We start from the raw sequence: 20,699 nt of genomic DNA, 5'->3' as shown, positions 1-20,699 counted from the left end.
CATGTATAAGAGACAATGTTGGTCAGTTGAGAGCAGCTTATGCTGTTTGCACCATTACTGGAGTTGTGGAAGCCGCTTGCCTGGAAGGAGTACACTCCGCTCAGGTAGCTGAAATTATTGCATTGACACGTGCCTGTGTAGCAGGTAGCCAAATTCGAGTCACCATTTACACCGATAGCCAATATGGTTTCGGGGTAGTTCATGACTATGGGCAATTGTGGTCTCAGAGAGGTTACATGACCTCCTCAGGTTCACCTATTCGAAATGGGGAATTTGTACGACTGTTGTTAGAAGCATTACAAGGTCCGGCAGCAATTGCCGTTGTCAAATGCGTAGCCCATTCAAGAAATACAGATTTTGTGTCCCAGGGAAACAGATACGCAGATGAGGTCGCACGCTACTGTGCAGAGCAAGGATACTCTTTCACGGAAGTGGAAGTGGGTGGGACACAGGAAAAGACAGAATTGAACATGATGTTAGAAACAGTCGATACCTGGGATGACCTAAAAGGTATGCAAGAGAACGCATCAGATTTTGAGAAAAAGACATGGGAAACTGCAGGTTGTGTAAAAAGTGAAATGGATTTGTGGATTTCAGCAGATGGAAGGGCAGTGTTACCAAATGAATTAGTGAGTCCAATGGCACGTCAGATACACGGTCCAGTACATCTAGGAAGAGATGCCATGTTGCGGGTATTTAGGCAGACTTGGTATAATCCCAAGTTTAGAGTAGCCGCAGAAGCAGTGTGTCAGAGGTGTGTAACATGTCAGCAATTGAATGTAGGGAAAAAGACACGAGTTACATTGAGTCACATTGGGAGGTCTGGTGGTCCTTTCAACCGGATGCAACTAGACTTTATTGAGATGCCAAAATGCAACCGCCTCAGGTATGTTCTGGTGGTTGTCTGTATATTTTCCAGATGGGTCGAGGCATACCCTACACGCAGGTGTGACACACTCACAGTAGCAAAGTTGTTGCTTAGAGAGTTAATACCACGCTTCGGGGTGCCGGCCTCTTTGGAATCAGATAGGGGAACACATTTCAACAGCGAAGTTGTGAAGATGCTCTGCTCTGCATTGAATATTGATCAGAAGTTACACTGTAGCTATCGACCAGAGGCTTCAGGAATTGTGGAGCAGATTAATGGGACGATAAAGTCCAGAATTGCCAAAGTGTGTTCATCGACATCCTTAAGCTGGCCTGATGCACTACCATTGGTACTCATGAGTATACGTAGCACACCAGACAGGAGAACAGGTCTCTCTCCACATGAGGTTCTAATGGGGAGGGCAATGAGACTGCCATCAGTTCCAACTGCAGCTTTGTTGAATATCACAGATGATCTGATCCTGGATTATTGCAAGGGACTTTCTGATGTCATTCATTCTGTGTCTCTTCAGGTGCGGGCTGCTGAAATTCCATCGTCCAAAGACCTGTGCCACGACCTGTGCCCTGGTGATTGGGTCGTGGTGAAGAAGCACGTCAGGAAGAATTGCTTGGACGTGCGTTGGCGAGGACCCTACCAGATAATCTTGACAACGAATACTGCTGTTAAGTGCGGAGGGCTGCCGAACTGGATACACGCCTCCCATACACGAAGAGTTCCAGCACCCCTGGAAGAAACAGCTCCTCTCACGGATGAAAATCCAGCTGTGGATGAAGAATCAATGGAGGGGACCAGCCAAGCTGTGGGGGTGTCGGAGGAAGCTGGGAGTGTGTCAGATCAAGTGGAAGAAGGACAGGACGACAGTGAAACTGACGTTGCCACAGAAGGAGAAAGTTGCTGTGAGTACGGATCAGACACTGATCAAGCCGCAAGTGATCAAGAGTCGAGTGTGAGGACAAAAAATAGGAGAACAAGGCGTGGAGAAGCTAGTTGGCCTGAAAGGAAGAAGAGGCCGAGCTTGAAGTCAACTCCAGGAAGAACCCTCGCTCCTATATCCGAAGACTCAGATCTGGACGAAGGTGCACAGAATCAAGAAACAGAGGGTCCAAGAAGATCAAGGAGGGTGCGTGTACCCTGCAGAAGATACGCCACTCCTGAGTGGACCTACCTGGCAGCAGATGTCTTGTGCACGGAGATCCGGGAGGGTGAGGGAAGTGACAGTGACCAGCACTGATCCAATCATAACGTTGGAAGTGGCGTTGTTGGTACCTGGAGTAGAAGCTGAAGGGTTGCTGACACTCACTATTCCCAATCCTCCTTATCTGAGCAGAATAAGAGAACTGGTTTTAAACAGAGTAGAATTTCCGACTTTTGGTACAACGGTATCAGCCCTCGAGGAGACCATTCTTCGCTTAGAGCTGTTAGAATACGTGATTAGAGCTGCTGGAACGCGGGTGATTGTTGACACCTAAAGACTTTTGTAAATAAACAAGATTGAGAAGATAACCTAGTGCCAAGTGGAAGAAGAAGAAATTTAGGGACTTTTCCATTTAGTTGACGGAGAAGGGCTAGGGTTGTCTGTTGCTATACTTTAAAGGACTGATTTTTCAAAAGGGATTGTCAGCTTCCAGGGTAGTTCGAAAAGACTGAACAAGCAAAGAAGACTGTTGAAGGTACAAGGAAAAAGGACTTTGTGTTGAAGAAGAAAATTAAAACTACACTGTCTTGAGATCATGGAGGCCGGCAACCCGAACCGCAAAGCAAAATGCATAATAGGCACACTTTTAGCGGGAGTAATTTTTCTTATAGTTTTAGTAGTTACTGTATCATACATAGTGGGACATGAAAATGAAGTGAAAGCAACAGAAGCAAAGGTTGTGGTAACATCGAAACCTACTACTGCTGGTAAAAAGGGGGACAATGCAGTGAAGGATAAAGCTTTACTAGCAGCAGAAGCTCGTAGGTTGCACGTAGATGAGTCACAGGGAAACTTTAAGTCAAATGCCTATGCTAAGTTACTGTACGAGTACATTGACGCCATGGAGGCAAAGGACTGCTACGTTTGCATGCAATTGCCAGCCTCTGTAGACGAAAGTATTAGGTATCATCATCTTCCATTGACTTATGGAATTACATGTAGTTTATTGCTTAGTATATTTTATGGGCGTGATAGCTTTGAGTACTATTTTTCAAATTTTGATGCTGTGTTACCAGAAGTCCCGGCTTACAAGCATATGAATAAATGGGACTATTATAAGAGTGAGGATCGATTAGGGAAATTTTTCATTCCTTGGAAAACTTTAGATACTTCACATGCCCGAAGAAATAATCTGACCTGCAAGGTATCAGAAATTGAGAAAAAGTTTATAGGGCAGGTGGATGACCGTTACAGGAGGCAGAAGATTCTAAAGGCTTCAGGCCAGTGGAAAACAGATTGGACCGAGGAGGAAAGGTCACACAAAAGGAAGGGTAGTAATGGTCCAATAGCTTTAGATCGAGAACAAAGAGGGAAATTGTGTATATTCAGGGGTAAAACCTACTATGAAAATGTGTTCGTGGGAGAAGTAAGTTGTGAACATGCCTTCCAATTAGAATACTACACAAAAGATTTCTTGAAGGGAATGCAGGTGATCCCGAATGTATATTTTGTTTGTGGAAGAAATGCCTACGTGAAACTACCGGACAATTGGTACGAATCATGTTATTTAGCAATTGTCTTCCCCAAAATATATCACGCTAAGGATCTAGAAATCATAGAGGGAAAAACTCAAGCCAGAGGGAGAAGGGATGTAGGCGATGCTGAGGTAGTTGGAGACATATTTGGTGCTATGTTCCCTCTTCTAGGGTTAATACTGAATGATGTCAAGATCAGGAGATTGGCGACAGTTGTAGATAGATTATCCTCCAGTACTGCTAGATCGTTAATGCTGGTGGAGGGAGAGATGCAATCGATAAGGGCAATGGTTCTCCAGAACCGACTTGCTCTAGACGTTCTGTTAGCCAAAGAGGGCGGAGTCTGTAAGGCTTTGAAGGTCCAGGAATGTTGCACTTACATTCCAGACAATTCAAAACCTCTTGAGAAGTACATACAGAACATCACTGAAATCCATCAAGAAATTGAGGATCTGTCAAAAGTAAATGTGTGGGAGAAAGTGGGTCACGGAATGGGTAAAGTTGGAGGTTGGTTCGCCAACCTAGGGAAAAGCTTCATTTGGTACATACTGAAACCTATCATCATAATAGTGATTTGTGTAATCACACTGTGGGGATTAGTGAGGCTGTACCAATGGTATAGGTCAAATAGGTTGCAAAGGTCCATGAGAGAGCAGGAGCAGAGATTAGCTGCGATGCAGGATAACCAATACAGGAGTCTGAGGGCTCTAGAAATGATAAAGCGAGGGAGCATTGCAACAAGTTCTGTTTGATTCAATTCATTCCTTCAGTGATGGTGTTGTGATGGTGATGACCTCTAAAGGTCATCAAAGGGGGGAACTGAGAGAGCGCAATTTGAGCAAAATGTATAAGTGCACCATATTTACATGTAAGATGCACAAATTTAGTTAAAGCATATAAGAGTGTCGAGAATATAGAATGCACATACTCACGAGTGTTTAATCAATATAGAATGCATATTTTAGAGTGTGAAGCTAATGTAGTAATGTTTAGAAATGTTAGAATGCTATTAGATTCCATGTTATGTGGCTGTTGCAGAAGAGAATGTAATGCTGCCAAACGTAGAAATGTGCAGGCCTTATGGCAACGTATGAAGAACGAAAACGTGCCTTTACATTTTCACATAGGATGGATTACTATTATTCAGAATATTATTGATCATACGTTAAAGTTATGTTTTATAGAAGTGTTTCATATAATCAGAGAGTAATAGGTTAGAATATTGTTTTAGGCTAAGAAATAAAGGTTCACAAAGTGCAGGCCTGTTTCAAGTAATTTAGTAGGCCTGGAAAGATAAAGTCGTTTTCTTTGATCTGCATGTGCTAGTTAAAATCGAGTCTTGTTAAGCATAAATTGCAGAACATGTTCGAAGTTTTTACGACTTGAGAGATAAGTTGGAGGCCGGAATTTGGGGCCCACTTCATGGGTGTCTGTTTGCAGGTGTGAGGGGGTTCCAATCAAGAGAGTGATGAATAGAGCTCTGTTCTGGGAGACAGGCACAGGCCTGGAGGAGGCTTCAGGAATTTTCTGGGGGGTACCGGCGTGCCGAGAAGAGCCTGAGAAGCAAGGTCAACGCTAACGAGAAGCCCAAAGGAGTATCAGTATGGAAAAAGCCAGAACCGACACCACGTGAGAGGTGTACGTGAGGGGCGTCTCTGAGGGGCGTTTCAACTGTAATTGTGATTTTGTATTAGGGACAGCACCCTGGGGTGGAGTTAGGGCAGATGGCCTGAGGAACCTTAGAGAGCGGATGGGTAGGCAGAGAGGGCACAATTGCGATGCACAGGTTTACAACAGAGACTAAGGGAAAGTGAGTGAACTTCTTTGGAAGTCACCACGGCTGACACCTTTTTAGGTTAAGATTCTGCTAAGTAGGGATGTCACTTAGTCTAGTGTAGGGACAGTCTAACCTGGATTTTTCACCCTTTTGTAAATGACGCTCAAGTTACAACTTGTGTCTATTCTTGCAAACCTGCTGATCTTTGAATTAGTCTTGGTGATATTTTTCTGTCGCCTAAGATCGTTTAGAGATTTCATGTTTGTATTGGTGCCATGGTATCTTTTGAACCTTATATTGAGATGTTTGTATCTCCAGTTATCTTTGGCTTTATAATAAAACTTTAAAACTTATTCGTGGTAAGTGGTTCTTCAGAGTCGTGCAAATTATTGGATTGATTAACCTGGTAGTGGATTGCTTTTACTCTATGACAGGCAACAAAGGTTCAGTCGACCTAAGTGGGGATTTAGATCTAGAGTAATCAGATAAGAGATCAAAATCCCGCCGTCCCAATGGTAGGTTATAAAGTCAACCTTATAGAAAGCGATCCTAGTGGCAGCTGTATAGAGCCGCCTTCAAGCTAAGACTTTGAGACGAGTTAAGCAAGTTGCTTTACCATTTATAATCTCTTGAGTACCAAATAAAAGCACACCACACAGGGTATATATCAAATATATATGTATTTATTCTAAACACAACCCCTCTGGACTCTTTATGAGGTCAGAGGTAAAAGTACAATACAAGGAACTTAATTAGAATACAATAAGTTGCACAGTATATGTTTTGCCCTAGGGGCCTCACAAACCATATAATAAAATAGTGGTATAAGAACCACATGAGGAATAGAAAGCAGGCCTAGAGCCTAGGGAATCTCTGGGGCTTCTAGGAACAACCAAAGGTTAGGATGTAGGAGGCCCACGGGAGACGCGTGCAGTGTCTAAACACAGCCTAGGTTACCATTGACTTCCAATGGAGAACAAACAAGTTACAATTTTAAAGATTAAGGGTACAGGGAGGTGAACTGCGATGGAACCCTTTTAGACTAGGACACCTGGAGAGTCCATACCCACGGGAGCACCAGAGTACTCGTGTTACCTCACCCAGGGAAGCCGGGTGCATAGGTGTCTTTTCTTGTCAGGTTTCGTCGTCGATTCCAATGGAGAGCTGCGAAGAAGTGCTGCAGGCGACCAGAGGAAAAGTATCCGGGAGGATCCAAGGGTAGATCGGAGATGTGAAGAACCTGAAAGCAGAAGGGACAGAGTCTGGCTCACTAGCCAGTGACCAGGATGGCGATGGGAAGCTGCCAGCCAATGTTGGGTGATTTCAGGTAAAAAGGTGAAGTTTGTCTCTTCAGCCACGAGGTCCACGAGGCGTCGACGATGACCAGGAGCTGGATTTGAGCTGCCCCACGAAGGATCTAGTTGACTGCGGTGTCGGTATCTGGATTGGACCCAACAAGCCTTGGCAAACGCAATCCATAGAAGCTGTCAAGATTGGCTTCGGTGCAGACCAGCAAGGTCTGAGGAACTTCTGTTTTGGGGAGAAGTCGGAGCAAGCCTGGAGCAACCAGGAAAGCAAAGTAATTCAAGGATTGGTCTTCGTGGGGGTTCACTAGCCAATGGACTAGGAACCATGAAGACGCATCGAGCTGAAATGCAGAAAGCAGGCCCATGGAACACTCGTGGAGTGTGGGCCTCTGAGCTTCGGTGCAAAAGGTGCTCGGGGATTTAAGCACCCCAATGCACAACTTTGGGATACCTCGAGAAGTAGGTGCAGCTTGCAAAATGCAGGATGTCCAGGAGTTCCGTTCCCACGTCTCTGGTGTCCGCCGCTTCAGGTCAGCGTCACAGATGTCTGGAAGTCTGTGTACTGAGTCGCAGATTCTTCAGGATCTGGCGGGAGCCTCGAAAATGCAGACCGGCAAAGATGCAGTTGGTGCCTGTTTGAACAGGGTGGTCACTCCTTGACCACAAGGGGGATTTCTTCCATCTTCCTGTCGATTTGGAATGTCGAAGGTCCAAGATATATGTTGCAGAGTTTCGTCCAGGGTAATCTAAAGTCCTAGGGACTGGGGTTCTATACTTATAGTAAGTTTAGGGGTTGGACTAACTCTAAGGTCCTTCCTATGGGTGGACCTGGGGAGGGGGAGGTTACACCCCCTTCCCCTTTGTCCAGTTTCACGCCAGAGCTGGGGCTGAGCGCCCCAGCACTAGGTTTGAACTGGGATATGCATGGAGCACCTTGTGTGCCCCAGGCAGTGTCTGGAAAGCATTCACTGAATGCAGCCCTTCCTGCCCCAATACACTAAGAACCTGTCTGGGGAGGTGCTAGCACCTCCCTGGGCAGGAAACCTATTGTCCAGGCCTCACCTGCCCGAGTTTCGTCCAGCAGCAGCAGGGCACACTCGTGTCTGTGGCAGCAACATCCATTTTGTGATGCTGAGGCTCTGTTTAACTATAACCGGGTTTACCAGTAACTACATGTCTTCTCCCTCTAGAAGGGTGAAATGCTACCCCCGCCTCCAGGACTGGCGGGGGGTGGGTAGTATTCCAAAGTGTTTGATACCTTACACAGCATGTTTTGATAAAGCCAAACCAAAGTTAGCATTAACTGCAAGGATTATAATGCACTTAAGAGTATATGGTATGGCTATATCATAGAACAGCTATAAGGAGATGGTACCGAAAGCTGCAGAGGGGCTCATCTTATGCTAGGGCACCCTCTCACACAAAATCAAGCACTCTGCCTCCAGGATTGTCAAGGCCTGCCATAGGAGTGACTTATAGGTGAATAGGTGTCTATATATAAGGTAGATATTGATATACTATTTCTAAGTAAGGGGTGATTACACCACCTTACCCAGGCTGTAAGTACAAACCTGTGGTGTCAGTTTAGAAGGCTAACCAGGGGTGGCATAAAAAATGCTGCAGCCCCTGGTAGGCCTAGGGTGCACCTATGCCCTGGATACCTAGACTACCATATACAGGGACTCACAAGGGTGACCCAGTAACCAATCTGGTATGTACCAAAAGTACATGGAGTCCATTTTATAGAGAAAGCAGATAGACTCGGGCCCTGAATAGCAGGGTCCCAGTCCAACTAAGTCGAAAACCTGCAAAACACCAGGCAAAAAGTGGGGGTAACCATATAGTCAGATATCCACCTTCCGACAGCGTGTGACTGACTAACCCTGTCACCTCTTCATGTATCAATTGTGAAGAACAGAAAACATGGCTGACCATGGTTAGGCACTATAGTTTCCAAATAGGCTTGCCAGTACTGGGTTTGTGCACAAAACACCAGGAGCTAGCCACACGAATGCCCCACTGTTGAGACAGATACCAAATCTTGAGAATACGGGTGGTGCACCAAAGATGGAAGTCCAAAAAATTGCAATATTGTGAAAATCCTTTATTGATTCAATCTTTAAAAGGCCTCGCCAACGCATTTCGTTCCTTGCGGAACATCCTCAGGGCTTGGTAATCTCTTGAAGGTCCCATGAAGCGGTCAAATAGTAAAAATAAGAAGCATCCACGGTATGGCTAGATCACCTTCTGTGGTGTAATATTAAGATTAAAGTCGTAAAGGCAGCAAATATCGGTGACCAGGTGTCTCCAGTGGCACGGCACTTGTGAACCACAAAGGTAAGTGTGGATCTATAGACTTAAAGAACGACCCTCTGTCGCGTTAGGGTAAATCTACAGACCAAAGTAGCGGTTGTTCAGCTTCAATAAGTAAATAAATGGGAAATAGGGCATCTATAACCCCAGACAGCGTAGATGTAATCTTCCACCCGTCTACATTCGCCCCCGCTGGTCACGCTCAAAGAGTACCTAAAAATCAACCAGGCCAATCACTGTGGTTCCAGTAGAGTGCAGCCAATTGATACTCTCGCCCGTCTCATTACCCTCTGAGATTGCTCCTGCAGCTGTAACTATAGAGCAAAGCATACGGGGACAAGGGCAGACCCTACTACTTCCCATGAATAATACCAAGAGAACTAGGGCGAACATGGTATCATGGAGTGTGGCAGGTATAGCCTCGATAATTGCTAACCCACATTGGCTAAAAGAGTGGCAATCCATGGAGTTAGTATTATTTCAGGAAACATGGGCAAAAGACCCTCCCTACTTTAGAGGGTTTCGTACCTTCCACTCTCCAGCTGTTCCCGAAGTCTCTGGAAGGGCAAAAGGGGGCTTACTTACTTTAATGTCAAATACTATCCCACTTCAAGTCAGGCAAGTTGGACCCTTACACACTCACTTCCAGATTTTGGAGTTGGGCAACAGGAAACACGCCATTTGCACTCTTGTCAACTTTTCTAATAATGAGTTTGGGAGGAACTCAAGGGCTGTGGTAGATGCCCTAGTGTTAGAGATCAAGAAATTGCACAAAGGGAAAAAAGGGGGCAATATGAATTTTATATGGGTGGGGGATTTTAATATTCACCTTTGTAAACGTAATGGGACCACGGTTAGTGGCATAGAAGATGCTCATGGGAATCCCCTCTCACATTTTTCCCATAACGAGTGTGGTGAAATTCTGAACAGCTTGCTATTTCAGTGGAATCTATCAATATTAAATGTAATGAATGAGAGAGGGAAAGGGACCACCTTTAGAAGGGGCATTCAAGAGACCACTATTGATTTTGTGTTAGCGTCCAGACACCTACTTCCGAAAATGGCCCTTATGAGTATTCGATTTACACCCCACAGTGATCATGTCAAGTTATCGACTTAGATTTTTACCCAAACCTAAACACCATAAACAGGTTGTAGAAGAAGTGAACCTGTTGAGGAAAAATGGCTACCAACTAAAATGGCCAATGGCACAAAAATTAAATCTGGTCCCCGATATTTTAGTGTGGGTAAAGGATGACATAATAGGATGCTTGGTAGAAAAGATATAACCCGTAGATTTGGTCATTGGATTTACCACTCTTTTGGCGAAAATAAAAATAGCACTTAACCGGATGAAGTCACAAATGCTACTGCTAATAAGGGGTGGTTTGACTCAGCTTGTTCTAAAGGAAAAATAGCCCTCACAAAAGCCCTAAAAACTCTTCCCAGAGATTATTTAAAGATGTGCTCATTGCGCAATGACTATAAACTAGCCAGGAAGGCGAGAGAGAATATTCTTAAGGTACAGGCATGGGAAGACCTTGAGTAGGCAGCTATCTCTGGTAGCAGCAGAGATTTCTGGGAAATTGTGAATGCCACTCATTTTAAAGACAGTACAAAAGGGGGTGGTGATGGACGGAGCATCTGAATCAATCAAACACTCACACCCAGTCAAAAGATCTGGGTTTAATCCATCACCGTTCTTTAGCCCACTCTGCCACCCCAGTTCAGACATGGCTATATGCAAATCAGTCTGACCCTGTGCCTCATGGGAACAGTCCAGCCCGAACTGCCAAGCCATGTCTTCCCTTGACCGGAAACAAGCTTCTGAGGACCGGTTTCTGGCATTCCAGCCTTCTTCAGCCCGGTTTGCTTGAATTCAGTGGCAAAGTGAGCAAGGGACTCACGTCTGAGCATACCCTGCCACACTTATGGCGGCCAAAAGCGGTACAAAAAGGGGTGGTGATGGACGGAGCATCTGAATCAATCAAACACTCACACCCAGTCAAAAGATCTGGGTTGAATCCATCACCGTTCTTTAGCCCACTCTGCCACCCCAGTTCAGACATGGCTATGTGCAAATCAGTCTGACCCTGTGCCTCATGGGAACAGTCCAGCCCGAACTGCCAAGCCATGTCTTCCCTGGACCGGAAACAAGCTTCTAAGGATCGGTTTCTGGCATTCCAGCCGCCTTCAGCCCGACTTGCTTGAATCCAGTTGTACAGTGAGCAAGGGACTCACGTCTGAGCATACCCTGCCACATTTATGGCGGCCAAAAGCGGTACTAAAGGGGGTGGTGATGGACGGAGCATCTGAATCAATCAAACACTCACACCCAGTCAAAAGATCTGGGTTTAATCCATCACCGTTCTTTAGCCCACTCTGCCACCCCAGTTCAGACATGGCTATATGCAAATCAGTCAGACCCTGTGCCTTATGGGAACAGTCCAGCCCGAACTGCCAAGCCATGTCTTCCCTGGACCGGAAACAAGCTTCCGAGGACCGATTTCTGGCATTCCAGCCGTCTTCAGCCCGGCTTGCCCATGAGGCACAGGGTCAGACTGATTTGTATATAGCCATGTCTGAACTGGGGTGGCAGAGTGGGCTAAAGAACGGTGATGGATTAAACCCAGATCTTTTGACTGGGTGTGAGTGTTTGATTGATTCAGATGCTCTGTCCACCACCTTTTTTGAATAGAACAAAGGAGGACACCCTGCCTAGGGATATAATGGCCCTAACTAGAGGGTCCAACAGGTATATAAGAAGGGGTGATTAGCCTAGAAGTTGACACTGCACACAGCAACCACAAGGTCAATCCAAGTAGACTCTACAAAACATATTAGAAATATATATGTTTTTATTTCTTTTGGGATAACAACGATATAAAAAGTGAATAGTACTTTAGTATCACATAATACCTTTAGTGCATAAAAAAGACATACATTTATATAAGGACAACAATGGAGGGGAAGATAGGACTACATTAAGACCTACCCAGTACCAGCCACACTTCAAACACACTATCTCACTTACTTCTATCTCTTCTCACTCTACCGCATATTCTACCATTCACCTTTCATTCTTCCATTCAAACTTCTAATCCTGGTGTGTGCAACACATAGGTGGTTAATGTGTTGCAAGGATCGGGATGTTAATCCACCACCACCCCCTTTTGTACCGCTTTTGGCCGCCATAAGCCTGGCAGGGTATGCTCAGACGTGAGTCCCTTGCTCACTGTACAACTGGATTCAAGCAAGTCGGGCTGAAGGCGGCTGGAATGCCAGAAACCGATCCTTAGAAGCTTGTTTCCGGTCCAGGGAAGACATGGCTTGGCAGTTCGGGCTGGACTGTTCCCATGACGCACAGGGTCAGACTGATTTGCATATAGCCATGTCTGAACTGGGGTGGCAGAGTGGGCTAAAGAACGGTGATGGATTAAACCCAGATCCTTTGACTGGGTGTGAGTGTTTGATTGATTCAGATGCGCCGTCCATCACCACCGTCTTTTGTACCACTCATTTTAAAGACATCACTTAGATGTGCATGTAGATGAAGAGGCATGGGTGAGTCATTTTGAAGGAATATTGGGGCTATCTACTTCCTCATCTACCCCAGTGTGCTGCCAGAACTATTACCCCAGGGAGGGCTAACCTTCACTGTATCTGAGATCTGAAAGGCACTACAATCCTGTACCCTGGCAAAGCACAGGGACCAGACAGAGTATCAATTGATTTCTTTCAATTGGACTATGATATGTGGGTTCCTTTACTTGTAAACATTTTTAACAGCATTCAGAGAGTAGGCCCACCTCCTTCATGGAGTCAGAGTGTAATTGTCCTGATTTATAAAAAAGGGGATAGGGGCTCTCCAAATAATTATCGCCATGTATCTCTCCTTGATACCACCACCAAACTAATGGGCCGGGTTCTCCTGGCCACACTGGAGGATTGGGCAGAGTCGCACAATATAATTGTGAAGGCACAATATGGGTTTCGAAGAGGAATGTGGACGGTTGACCAGTGCCTAAGCCTCTCCCTAACCATAGGGAAGTACACACAGACTAAAACAGGCAAACTATACTTGCCCTTCATGGACCTAACATCAACCTTTGATTGTGTGTCACACTCTAGGCTGTGGTCCATGATGGAGGACATGGGCATTGAACCACTGATTATTGGATTCATCCGCCAGCTGTACACAAACGCCACAGCTTGTGTAAGGTATGGCAGGAAGGGGGAGTGCACTCGTCATTTTAAAAATGAAAAGGGAGTAAGACAGGGGTTTGTTTTCGCCCCGTTTCTTTTTTCAATCTATATGAATGGAGTTGGGTCATTCCTGTCTGCTCTCTCACTGCATATGCCCAAGTTTGATCAAACCCCCCTCCTGATCCTGGCGTACGCAGATGACGCGGTACTGATGGCTAGATCGGGGTTGGCCTTACAAAAATTAATCAAAGCTTATTCCACCTTTATGGCCTCCCTTGACCTCAAAGTTAATGAATTCAAATAATTTATAATGGTTGCCTTCAGCGAATAGAGGCGATAAAATCCCCACTTTCAGCTGGCAGGTAAAAAAATCGAGGTGCTTGACTCCTTTTCCTATCTTGGAGTGCTCTTTGATAAGGATCACTCGAGGTCTAAATTAGTGAAAACAAGAGGCCAGGGTATGCAGAGCAGCCTTAATGCTGTTAAAAGATTTGCAAAAAAGCTGGGAGGTAGCCCACTGGAAGTAATCAAAAATATTTACCTATCTAAAACAAAGTCGGCCGTAACATATGGGGCAGTTGTCTGGGGGATGGTTAAGGCTGCTTTGTTACAGCAAATGGAAGACTCATTTTTCAAAAATTTTGTGTCTTTAACCCAATCAGCCCCACATTATATTTTACATCTAGAATTGGGGCTCCCCTACATCAGTGACACCATAAGGTTGCCCCAGTTCTTCTGTGGCTTTCAATATGGCGAAGTCGACGGTGGACCTGACTCAAACTTCTATTAGGGATTGTTGTAACCTAGATCACTACAAAAGGATCGGATGGCTAAATTACGTAGAGACTGAATTGAAAGCTCTTGGGCTGGGAAAGCTTTTTCAGGATCCCAATAGCTGTAAAGAGGTCACGAAGAAATGGATAACGGATTTATATACTCAAAGACTAAATTATGCACGAAAAGAAAAAAACGTATCCATCACTCCTCCATTGCATACGATCTAGTTCCATCAAAACCAGGAGAAGATTTCCATTATTTATCGCGTTTTAAATAATGTGCAGCATAGATTTATTTTAATGCGTTTTAGACTGAATATGATTCCGTTACTCCTGGGTTACCCACAAAATAAATATAGACTAGCAGATCTGGCTTGCTGCCCTTGTAATAACTATGCCATGCAGTTAGACTTACATTTCATATTATTCTGCAAAAATTATTCAGAGGAATGGAAAACACTTATACTTCCAATCCTGAGGCCCCATAATTTTGGGCAATGCCGGGTTGCCATGTATTTTTAAAAGCCTTATCGAACCCATATGTATGTGTTGTAAAGAAGACTCATGAACCGATGGTAAGTAAAACTCGTCTTTATTGTTGTCACCCTGCTCTCCACACTGACAGGAATATGTCACATTCCAGGGATGCCTGGGGGGAAGATACCAAGTGGCTGGGGCAGGGAGGGGGGAATGGATTGTACCACTTTATTAAACTTGCGTAGGTTACAACACATCTCCCTTTGAACCAACAGAGCATTTACAATCCCAGCATAAGTTACAACACTTCTCCCTTGGACCAAAGAGGAAAGAAGGATGGAAGGGAGGGGAAGGGAAGGGGAAAGGGAAGACAGAGAGGGGAAATGCTGGCACTTAATAACAGTAAAAACGCAGGGATGAGGTACCTCAAAACACAGCACCTCGAAGGGCGGGTGGAAAGTCAATGGAGGGTCATTACCCTGGTCAACAAGACATGGACCTCCCAACCCCCATTTACAATCTGTATGCAATGTACCTCACCCTAGAACCAGGTAGAAAAAGGTTATTAGAAAACGTAGTTTGGATCCTGTACCCCTTCGCTATGTACCACTCTTACTTGACTCATCTCCCCTTCCTTACACACCCTTGCGAAGTGGCCCCTTCTGTTACACTTCATACAAATAGAATTTCGTGCAGTACAATGTACACTATTAGCAAGATGATTGTTGCTTCCACACCTGAAGCATTTCAACCCTTCTGTGACACTAAAGGGCTTATCACTCTTTACCTCTTTAGATTTGATCTTGTAACCTTCTCCTTCTCTATTATCTTCCAACACCAACCCTTTGATTTTATTCACACAACCCATGGATTCTTTAGGTTGGTCCATCTCCTGGATGCACTTTGCGGTGTGCTCAATGGAGTGGGCCATGGCCACCGCTTCCTTCAACGAGGGATTCTTTGCCAGAAGTTTTTCTTTTATCTTTGGGTTGTGGGTGCACCTCACCAACTGATCCCTAATGAGGGAATCGTTCAACTCCCCAAACTCACACAGCTGTGTGAGACCTCGGAGAGCGGCAATGTAATTAGTTATGGATTCATTCTTTGCCTGAACTCGTGAAAAGAACTTATGACGCTCAAGCACAACGTTAACCTTGTCCCCAAAATGAGTCTCTAGTTTAATCATTGTAATTTTGAAGACATCTGAATCTAACTCGTCGTCTTCCAATGCTGGGTCTGGGAGAGTGTCATATATTTTCCTCCCTTGCACTCCTAGATTATGAAGCAAAACATGTTACTTCCGCACAGCTGAGAATTTTTCCCCCCCAATGGCTATTAGATATGAGTCAAACAAGTTGATCCAATCCTTCCAGTGTATGTCTGGATCGCCGATGTCATTTAGGAAGGAGGGGGGGGGGGGGGGGGATTCATAGATGAAGCCGCCATGTGAAAGATTTGCAGCTAGAAGCACCAATGCACTAGGAAGAAGTGAAGGGGAAACCTTTCTAGGTCCTTACGGATGCTACAGGTATTAGAAATATTACATGCAGGAGACAGGGAACTAAGTTATGTAGAGGAAAAATCGTCACAAAGAAGTGGTAAGTGAACTTCCTGGGACAAGGTGAATCAACAATACTAAAGGTAGGGGATACAGCTTTATGACCAAGGACACTGAGCAAAATTACTTCTCACACCTTAAGCTAGGAAAACTGCAGATGTCCTTACACAGTACCCGGAAGCTGTATGGAGATATTCCCCAATGCCTACGCTGCTTCGTGGAAAGTCACAAAAGTCAACATTTAATTAAACTGGGTTACTAACGAACAGTTGTCACCATTACAATGTTCACCCCCTAAACCCATACATGAACCTGTACAGAGCACCACACTTCTCTGGTGTACTCGTTAGTCACACTGCTACTACCTGCCTGGAATGGCAATGCCTGGGTCTGGCCTACTTTCCACAATTAATCTTTGCTCCTAAAACTTGTTTGCATGCCCCAAGTAGAATTCCTATCACTGAGGAACAGAAAAAAGATGTACTAACACTATATGTGTAATAGGCATACAAAAGGATCACATGGGCTATGGTTCTGCTTTATCGGCTGCTGACCCTAACAAGGTCATTTGATGAGAATGTATAAGTCTATTCACGGTTTGCCAGCCCCTACAATCCCCACCAATGTTATATTTAGGGACTGGTGGAAAAGAGCCAGAAGCGTGCAGCCTGAAAGCCCCAACATGCACTATTCACCAAAGCACTGCACTCAAATGTCCGCCGGCAGTCTTACTTATCCCCACGTTTTTTAGTCGATCTTCTCCCTCTGGGTAGGCACTGTCCCACTTTAGAATATCCTGAAATGTCTTACTAGAAATACTCCGACACCAAAAGTACAGCAGCCTTGAAAGAAACTGGTCGTTTTTTTCCTCTCCACACCATAGATCAGTCGGCTTCCTGTCTCACACTTCCCTCTCGCTGCTGCGCAGGTCGCACTCCTCTGTGATCAGTGAGTAGCGTCTCGCCTCCGCGCCTGCTCCTTGCTGACACAATTTTCCTCAGGCTAATCGCACAGCGCGCAAAACTGACACGTCTGCTCAAAGTGTCTCCTCACAGCGCCTGCCTCCTTTCCACTGACAGGAAAGCTTTCCGGCTGATACTGCGCAGGCTCCTGTGCACTGGAACCTGACAGCCCTCCGACTGAATTCACCCCGAGTCTCTATTTTTTCCCTCAATGGCACTTCACACAGGACAGCCTCCTTTCCGCTGACAGGAAAGCTTGCTGGCTGACACTGCGCAGGCTATCGTCTGGATCCTGACAGAACAAAAGCTCAAATCACCCCGGGTCTTTTCGTCGATGGCACTTCACACAGGACAAAAGTTGTGGACTAACTCACTCCTCAGTCTACGCGCCCTCTGCACTCCGCTGGAATGGATTCCTCTATAAATTCCTCAAGTACCCAGCAGCTCTTCTTTTTTTTCTGTTCAGAAAGATTTTATTAATTTTTTAAGGCAAAAGGAAAAAGCATAAATACAATACAAAAAAGAGGAAGGAAGTTACAAGCGTAAGTGGTCAAATAACCAATATGAAGCGTAATCAATCATAATATGTAAAATTAACATATAATAATACAAAAGAATCGCAATTAAGGAGGAAGGGTAAGGATGGAGGGAGGAAGAGGGGAAGGGAATAACATGTCATAGGAACGTGAATTCATAAACTACAGAGTTACAGTTAAAATGCAATGTAAAAATAGAATATAAGAAAATGTATAACAATATCAGTGCAAAACATATGAATCAATAGGTAACCAAAACGATTGAAATGATTGTGGATTATGAGTAACGCCTTTAAGAGAAAGCTGCGCACCTCTTCTCGTAAAGGTGATCCATGACCACCAAGCATGAACTGAAAGAGAAGAAGCATCTTTCCAACAGAAAGTAATGGATTTTAAGGCAGCTGTGATTAGAAAATTAAACAATTTTGCCTCTGAGTCCGAAAGGGGGTGAGTCAGGGCAATCGATTTGCAAATTAAAAAATTAAAGGAAAGATCATCTTGTAAAGGTAAAATTTTCAAAATTACATTCCATACTTCCAACCAAAATTTCATAATAACTGGACACTCAAATAACATATGGCGTAGGGAACCAGGGCTAGCGTTGCAGTGCCAACAAACATCAGAAAGTAATAGTTTTGCATGGAAAAGACGTGAGGGAGTCCATAAAGTGTTAAATAAAATATAAGCATTGGTTTGATAAAGGGACACTGGGAGCCAGCCAGAGATACTGTCGAGCCATATAGAGGACCATGAGTCATCTGACAGGGAGATGGAAAGTTCATTGTTCCAAAACGACGAAATAATCTGGACATTGGAGCCCTGTGAGGAGGAAAGTTTTTTATAAAAAACAGAGACAGCTTTAGGGGAAGAAGTTACAGCTGTGAGGTAAATTAATAAGTCATTTGTGGTGGAGGAGGGAATACCATTGGGGAAGGAATCCAAAATTGAGTTACATAAAAATTGATATTTTACAAGGTCATTAGCTGGGATACCAAACTTTAACTGTAACTGTTCAAAAGGAATAAAAGCATTGCCATTAAATACATCTTTAAGATATAAAATTCCTTTTGAAATCCAAGAGGACCAGAAGGAAATGTTTCTGTTCAATTTAAGGAGTGCACTGTGCCATAAAGACAAGTGGACTGTGGAGAGAAGGGGTAATTCAAAATTAGAATCTAAGTCATTAATTATCAATCTGGAGGACTTAATGATAGAGGAAAGATGAACAGCCTTCGCTGTGGATGACATTGACATCAATGAAGGTAAAGAAAAGGGTCGCACAATGGATGCTTCAATATCCAACCAAATTGGAGGTTTTACCATATGTGAAGGATTAAACCAAAGGGCACTCTGCTTTAAGATGAAAGCTTTATGGTACAGGTGAAAATCTGGCAAGGAAAAACCAGCACGGGACTTAGGGATTTTTAACTTTTTGTAAGCAATACGAGGGACTTTGTTAGACCAAAGGAATTTGGACAAAAGTGCGTCAATAGATTTATAAAAACTGAGAGGAAATTGGGTGGGGATCATGGCTAAAGAGTAAAAAACTGTAGGCGCTATATTCATTTTTACAGATTCCATTCTTTCCCATCCAAGTGAGATGAAGAGCAGACCACTTTGACGTTTTGTTTTTAATGTAATCAAGTATAAAATCAGAGTTAAGTTTTAATGTGGCTGGCAGCGATGAAGCAAATAGAATACCCAAATATTTAATTTTGGTAGGTTGCCAAAGAATATCTGTGTTCTGGAGCATCTCCGAGGTACAAAACACATTTAAAGGAAAAAATTCAGTCTTGCTAACATTTAATTTGTAACCTGAAACCATAGAGTATTGAGCAATAATTTCTAATAGGGAAGGAACAGAAGAAAGAGGGTTATTAATAAATAATAAAATATCATCCGCATAGGCCAAAGTTTTTACCATAACATCATTGATTACAATACCCTGAATGTCATCACAAATGCGAATATAATTAAGAAAAGGTTCAATACCTAAAAGAAACAACAGTGGAGAAAGGGGACAACCTTGCCTAGTTCCTCTAAAGAGAGGAAATTGAGTAGAAATTTGACCATTAATGAACAAACGAGCAGTAGGGGCAAAATATAAAGCAGAAATCATACGAATAAAAGGGGCACCGAAATCAAAAGACAATAAAGTTTTAAATAAAAATTGCCAGTGAATCTTGTCGAATGCCTTTTCTGCATCTAAGGCCATCACTCCAGCAGGAGAAGTAAGGTGAGAACTTTGTTCAATAATATGTAGTAGAGTTCTAGTGTTATTAGCGGAGTATCTATTTTTCATGAAACCAGATTGATCTGGGTGAATAACGGAATGGAGGACAGGAGCTAATCTAGTGGCAAGGATTTTCGCATAAAGCTTACAGTCTTGATTTATCAGGGAAATAGGGCGATAGTTAGAAACTAAGGTAGAATCTTTATCAGGTTTGGGCAAAACAATGATTAAGGCATCTGTAAAAGAGCCTGAAATAGTACCAGTGGAACTAAAGTGAGAGAAAAGGGCATGCAAGTAAGGGATAAGATGAGATTGGAATTCTTTGTAAAATTCTGCTGGGATACCATCCGGACCTGGAGATTTATTCTTGGGAAGTGACTTTATGGCAAGCATAATTTCTTCAGACGTAATTGGAGAGTCTAGACCCGTTTTATCTGATAAGGAAATATGGGGTAAATTGCACTTATTTAAAAAAGAATCAATTAAAGATTCAGAGCAGGTGTCAGGTTTACTATAAAGGGTTGAATAAAAACTCAAAAATTCTTGCACAATATCATTATGAGAAATCGCCACTTTGCCTTGAGATCCTCGTATTGAGGTAATTTGAGCCTTATCTCTTTTAATTCTCAAGTAATTAGCAAGGAGTTTTCCAGATCTGTTAGTATTAAAACAAAATTTAGCATTTGATTTGGAAAGTTGGACTCCTGCTCTCTGACTAAGGATGGCATTAAATTCATAGCGGAGTTTTTGAAGTGTAAATTTGTACTGGGGGTCATTGGAGGAGATAAACAAACGTTCAAATTTAGCAATTTGTTTTTCCAGATGCTTAATATTAGCGTTAAATTGTTTGTTTTCATGGGCCATTATGGAAATAGTGGTACCTCTAATGTAGGCCTTAAATGCATCCCATCTGGTAACAATAGATGTGGAATCTTCAGGGTTGAATAAAAAATAGTCTTGTATAGCCTGCAATAGTTTAGGTTTATGCTTATCAG

The 20,699-nt window shown here is 43.7% G+C and overlaps 1 protein-coding gene across 1 annotated transcript; it reads left to right on the top strand.

The window, feature by feature from the left end:
* The first annotated feature begins 2,619 nt into the window (after positions 1 to 2,619).
* LOC147732627 (uncharacterized) lies at positions 2,620 to 4,311 on the top strand. The gene has a single exon (XM_086958836.1). The coding sequence runs from the start codon at positions 2,620 to 2,622 to the stop codon at positions 4,309 to 4,311; it is 1,692 nt and encodes a 563-aa protein (XP_086814962.1).
* Positions 4,312 to 20,699: the final 16,388 nt, after the last annotated feature.

The sequence above is a fragment of the Lissotriton vulgaris genome, chromosome 2_1 (genome assembly GCF_964263255.1).
Source record: "Lissotriton vulgaris chromosome 2_1, aLisVul1.2, whole genome shotgun sequence".
NCBI lineage: Eukaryota > Metazoa > Chordata > Amphibia > Caudata > Salamandridae > Lissotriton > Lissotriton vulgaris.
The sequence above is the reverse complement of the archived record's forward strand: the minus strand, read 5'-3'. Positions and strand labels throughout refer to the sequence as shown.